This window comes from Chiloscyllium plagiosum, chromosome 5 (assembly GCF_004010195.1).
Source record: "Chiloscyllium plagiosum isolate BGI_BamShark_2017 chromosome 5, ASM401019v2, whole genome shotgun sequence".
Lineage (NCBI taxonomy): Eukaryota > Metazoa > Chordata > Chondrichthyes > Orectolobiformes > Hemiscylliidae > Chiloscyllium > Chiloscyllium plagiosum.
Genome location: NC_057714.1, coordinates 76,454,980 through 76,461,344, shown reverse-complemented (window position 1 = coordinate 76,461,344; position 6,365 = coordinate 76,454,980). Strand labels below are relative to the sequence as shown.

The window sequence follows — 6,365 nt, the reverse complement described above, 5'->3', positions numbered from 1 at the left end:
ATGATATTGGTGGATGTGCAGGTAAAACTTTGATGGATGTGGAGGGCTCCTTTAGGGCCTTGGATAGAGGTGAGGGAGGAGGTGTGGGCACAGGTTTTACAGTTCCTGCGGTAGCAGGGGAAAGTGCCAGGATGGGAGGGTTGGTCATAGGGGGCGTGGACATGACCAGGTAGTCACGGAGGGAACGGTCTTTGCGGAAGGCGGAAAGGGGTGGGGAGGGAAATATATCCCTGGTGGTGGGGTCTTTTTGGAGATGGCGGAAATGTCGGCGGGTGATTTGGTTTACGCGGACATGGTAGTCTGGTTAGCAAGTTTTAGATCACATGGAATCGAGGTGGAACTAGTCAATTAGATACAAAATTGATTGTAGGAGACAGAGGGTGGTGGTAGAGGATTGTTTTTCAGACTAGAGGCCTGTGACCAACGATGTGCTGCAAGGATCGGTGCTAAGTCCACTTTTTTGTCATTTATATAAATGATCTGGATGTGAATATAGGAAATATGGTTAGTAAATTTGTAGGTGACACCAGGATTGGTGGTATAGTGGACAGTGAAGAAGTTGCTTGAGAGTAGAATCGCAGGTAGACAGGGTGGTGAAGAAAGTGTTTGGCATACTTGCCTTCATTGGCCAATTCATTGAGTATAAGAATTGGGACATCATTATGCAGCTGTACAGGAAATTGGTAAGGCAACTTTTAGAATACTGTATTCAGTTCTGGTCTCCTTGCTATAGAGGAAAGATGTTGTTTAACTTGAAAGGGTGCAGATAAGATTTACAAGGATGTTACTGGGATTGCAGGGCTTGAGCTCTAGAGAGAGGATGAATAGGCTGGGGCTTATAGAGGTTTATAAAATCATGAGGGGCATGGATAGAGCGAATAGCCAAGGTCTTATTCCTCTGGTTCGGGAGTTCAAAACTAGACAACATAAGTTTAAGGTGAGAGGGGAAAGATTTAAAAGGGACCCAAGGGGCAATCTTTTCACACAGATGGTGGTGTATGTAGGAAATGAGCTGCCAGAGGGAGTGGTAGATGCAGGTACAGTTATAACATTTAAAAGATATTAGGACAGATACACAAATAGGAAATGTTTAGAGGGATATGGGCCAAATACAGACAAGTGGGACTACTTTACTTTCGGAATATGGTCAGCATGGGAGGAATTGGACCGGAGGGTCCATTTCTGTATTGTATGACTGTCTGACTCTGGCAATAGGCTTGCTTTTATTCACAGTGCATGGAGTTCAAAGAATAAATTGGTAAAATATGCTTTACCTTTCTCAAAACCATCCTCTTTCTTCCTGATTACCCTGAATTTTCTATAGCCCAAATGTAAACTCCTTAATGATGAATTCTAACACATTCACCACAATGCTGTCAAGCAAATAGCCGATAGTTTCCTGTTTTCTGCCTGCTTCCCTTCTTGAACAGTGAAATTATATTTGTAATTTTCACTTCTGTTGTACTTTTTAAGAATCTAGCTGTCTGCAGATGACGTGGTGTGATCCGAAAGCATTAGGAAAGGGAAAGTAAAAGTATGTGTTCATCTCCCTACTTCACTGATCTCCCACACTATCAAACTCCCCAAACATGCCACTCTATTCTGGCTGTGCTCTGCAAACCCTGTTGCTTGTGATTTAGATAAGTCGGTTCTGTTCTGCTTTTGTACAAGTCTGAGTTAGCTATTTAACTAACTACATTTTCATTCAGAGAAGGGAACCTGTCATCCTTATCTGGTTTGGCCTACCTATGACTCCAGAATCACAATAATGTGACTGATTCTTAATTGTCCTCTGAAATTACCCAGCAGGCAATAATTTCAGTGGCAATTAGGGGAGGGCAATAAATGCTGTTCCAGCCAGCACCACCCACATCCCATTGATGAATAAACTACAACCTCTCTCAAACAGTAGAATCAGCATAGAATCCCTACAGTGTGGAAGCAGGCCTATCGGTGTGAAGAGCATCCCACCCGAACCCACTCCACTACCCTATCCCTATAACCTTGCATTTCCTATGGCTAACCCATCTAGACTGCACATTTTTGGACACTCCACCTAACCTGCACAGCTTTAGACTGTGAGGGGAAACCAGAGCACCCAGAGGAAACGCACACAGACATGGGGAGAATGTGCAAACTCCACACAGACAGTCACCTGAGGGTAGAAATGAACCCAGGTCCATGGCACTGTGAGGCAGCAGTGCTAGCCGCTGAGCCACCGTGCCACTCTCAATCAAGAACTTTCTTGTCTAAGCCAAAAAGAAACATTGACTGTTACATATAAGAGTTAAAGAGAAAATGTTACTTAAATATCAAGAACATTAACACTCATATCTAATGAGAAATTTAAAAATTACAATTACTCCTTAAAGCTTGTAAAATTACCAAAAGCCCTTTAATTCTGGCAGCTACATTCAAAGTTTTAATGGCTTGCGTTAAATAATGTGGAAATCTGGTTACACAGTTTAATTAATTGGCTGTTACATACCTGATGGAGGAAGCAGAGTTGGTTCGGGATGAAATGCAAAGGGAGAACTGATGCACTCCTTTGTAAAAGTGATGTCATCGAGTGCTATGACTCCTTTTGACCCCTTTCCGACCCATCCTTCTAACATGATCTCAAAGTCCTCGTCAGCACTAAGGTTGATTTCAGCTCGCTGCCAGTAATGGCCTTGGTCCCCAGTCAAATTAAAAAGTAATGTTTGATAATGGGAGAGAGTTATTTGGTAAACTGTTAACGATCCAAAAATATCTCCCCCCATGTAGTAATAGAAGATAATCTGAAAGAGAAATCAATGGCATCGTCAACCCAAGATGTTTTGTACACAATGAGTTTGAGATTTTAAATAATGACTAATACTCTACAACTTTAAGCTGGGACAGACAGTAAGGATTTGATACAAAAATGGAAAGCGTGAGAGAGCCTCAGCAGTTCTGGCAGAATCTGTGGAGTGAAAACCGGCATTAATGTTTTGACTCTTCATTGGAACTCATCCTTTAAATATTGAATAATTTGCGCACAGTTCTACAAAAGAATGTTTAACAACAAGACAAATTCCATTCTGCAATCCTTGTCCAAAAATGTCAAACCAGCTTTATAGTCTATGCCTGGAACCATGATAGGGAAGGTGGAGGGTAGGTTTAAAAATTAGGGACAATATGCATAAATTTCCCTGTGAACTTCTGAAGGCCTGTGAAAAAAGAAATCTGCATTATATGAGAAATAGCCACTCCTTGTGATTTTACTTGGAAGGCTAGCAAAGCCTAAAGGGTGGGCCTCCTGTCTGAGTAAAGGTGGCAAACAGGGCTCTCGAAACTGAATCAAAGGTTTCCTAGCTTGAAAAGAGCTAAGACTGTGGTGGGGGACAAGTGAGGGGCTGGGTATATCAAGATTGATGCGCCTCTCCCTTTGACATTTTATAGTGTAAATTTAAAAATACCTTTTCAGACAAGAGAAAAATTCTGGGTAGTCCAAGGTGGAGGCGGGGAAAGAATTGTGGCTGTAACAGCTGCTCCTTTCTTGAGGTAATTTAGGTATTGGGGCTGATTTCCACGAATTCCAGGAGCAGTAATTACTGTTTTAAAAGCCATTGCATTGTTTTGGATCTTTTCGGGGAAAAAAAATTCAAAACAATGGCACTTTTAAAAGGAGGTAGAGAAAGAAAAATAGAGATGACATGGTCAGTGAGAGAGAGAGAGAGACAGTGACACAGCAGTGAATCTGTGCAGCTTCTGTCTTTGCTGTTTGAGTTCAAGTATTTCTGGACATCAGAGTGCGTTTAACAAAAACTACCAAACAGCAATATTCACAGCTAATCTTAGAGGAATCTGTGTGGGAGAGCTCACAGCACAGGAGCAGATAAGTGCATGGTTTTTAAGTGTAACCTTGTTATTTTTTTTAATAATGAGGAGAGTGGGTTCTTTTTGGTTATGTTTTTTATTGAGATTCATTTCTTGATTAAAATTTAAAATATAAAACATAGGTACTCAGTCAGCTTGGATCAGTGTTTTTAGGACCATGTGACTGTGCTATTTTCTGGGTCTCTAGATTGTTAAAGTGCAAAGATGGCCTTTAGTAGAGTGATGTGCTCTTCCAGTCGGATATGGGAGATTAGGGAGAGTTTCCATGTTACTGATGATTATGTCTACAGTGAGAGTGTAAAAGAGGGAGGCAGGTAGTGCAGGAGTCTCCTGTGGTTATCCCCAGCTCAAACAAGAATGCTGATTTGGAAAATGTAAGGACTGATGGACTTTCAGGGGAATATAGTACGAACAGCCAGGTTTCTAGTACCGAGACTGGCTCTAATGAAATGAGAGGTAGGTCAGGTTCCAAGTGATCGATTGTGATAGGGGACTCTCTAGTCTGAGGCACTGACAGACGTTTCTATGGCCAATAGCGAGAAATCAGAAAAGTGTGTTGCTTCCCAGGTGCCAGGATCAAAGATTTCTCAGAGAGCGTGCAGAATATTCTCAAAGGGGAGTGGGACCTGCAGGAGGTGGTTGTACACAAAGGAAGTAATGATATAGGATGATAAAAGGATATGATTTTGATGGGAGAATATAGGAAGTTAGGCATGAATTTTAAAAGAAGGTCCTCGAGGATAGTAATATCTGGATTACTCCCGGTGCTAGGAGCTAGTGAGGGTAGGAAAATGAAGATAGAGCGGATTAATATGTGGCTGAGGAGCTGGTGCAGGGGAGAAGAGTTCACATTTTTGGATCATTGGAATCTCTTCAGAGGTAGAAGTGGTCTGGTAAAAAGGATGGATTGCACTTGAATTGGAAGGAGACAAATATACTGGCAAGAAGATTTGCAAGAGCTACTTGGAGGATTTAAACCAGTCAGGTGGGGGTGAGGGGGATGGGGGTTGAGGGGTGAACCCAGTGAAATAATGAGGAAAGAGATCACTCTGAGACAGGTACAATTGGGAAAAAGAACAGGTCAAACAGTCAGGGCAGTCAGGAACAAAGCAGAGAATGAGGTAGAGAATGCATTTATTTCAAGGCAAGAGGCCTAACAGGGAAGGCAGGTGAATTCAGGGCATGGTTGAGATATCCATAGCAATTACAGAAACGTGGCTCAGGGATGGACAGGACTGGCAGCTTAATGTTCCAGGATACAACTGCTATACGAAGGACAGAAAGCGGGGGGAAGAGAGGAGGGGGAGTGGCGTTTTTCATAAGGGATAACGTTATGGCTGTCCTCAGGGAGGATGTTCCTGAGAATACATCCAGGGAAGTTATTTGAGTGGAGCTGAGAAATAAGAAAAGGAAGATTACCTTATTGGGATTTTACCATAGTTCCCCCCAGTAGTCAATGGGAAAGTGAGAAACAAATTTGTAAGGGGATCTCAGTTATCTGTAAGAATAATAGGGTGGTAATGGTAGGGGATTTTAACTTTCCAAACATAGATTGGGATTGCCATAGTGTTAAAGATTTAGATGGAGACAAATTTGTGTACAAGAAAACTTTTTTCTTCATTATATGAATATACGTATGAGAAAATAAGTCAGGGCAAGTGGCAGTGGAGGAGCACTTTGGGGACAGAGACCATAATTCTATTATTTTTTAAATAGTGATGGGAAAGGATAGGCACCGTCTAACAGTTGAAGTTCTAAATTGGAGGAAGGCCAATTTTAACAGTATTAGGCAAGAACTTTCAAAAGCTGATTGGGCGCTGACGTTCACAGGTAAAGGGACGGCTGGAAAATGGGAAGCCCTCAGAAATGAGATAACGAAAATCCAGAGATAGTATGCTCATGTTAGGGTGAAAGGAAAGGCTGGTATGTGTACAGAATACTGGACAACTAAAGAAACTGTAGTTTTGGTAAAGAAAAAGAAGGAAGCATATGTCAGATATAGACAGCAAAGATCGAGTGAATCCTTAGAGTCTAAAGGCAGTAGGAGTATACTAAAGAAGGAAATCAGGAGGGCAGAAAGGGCTCATGAGATAGCCTTGGCAAATAGGGTTAGGGAGAATCAAAAGAGAATTTATAAATACATTAAGGACAAAAGGGTAACGAGAGAGAGATTCGGACACTTCAAAGATCAGCAAGGCAGCCTATGTGTGGAACTGCTGGAGATGGGGGAATTACTAAACAAGTATTTGGCGTCAGTGTTTACAGTGGAGAAGGACATGGAAGATACAGAATGTGGGGAAATAGATGGTGACATCTTGAAAAATGTCCATATTACAGAGGAGGAAGTGCTAGATGTCTTGAAACGCATAAAGGTGGATAAAGCTACAGGATCCAATCAGGTGTACCCTATAACTCTGTGGAAAGCTAGGGAAGTGTTTGCTGGTCCCCTTGCTGAGATATTTGGATCATTGATAGTCACAGGTGAGGTGTTGGAAGACTGGAAG

The 6,365-nt window shown here is 41.9% G+C and overlaps 1 protein-coding gene across 8 annotated transcripts in view; it reads right to left on the bottom strand.

Annotated features, from left to right (window-relative positions):
- The window catches only part of malrd1 (MAM and LDL receptor class A domain containing 1), a 408,484-nt gene that overhangs the window by 209,299 nt on the left and 192,820 nt on the right, over nucleotides 1–6,365 (bottom strand). For all 8 annotated transcript variants that reach the window (XM_043690416.1, XM_043690424.1, XM_043690417.1 and 5 more), the window contains one exon: nucleotides 2,489–2,780. In XM_043690416.1, coding sequence (XP_043546351.1) covers nucleotides 2,489–2,780 — 292 coding nt within the window. The remainder of the gene's footprint in view (nucleotides 1–2,488; nucleotides 2,781–6,365) is intronic.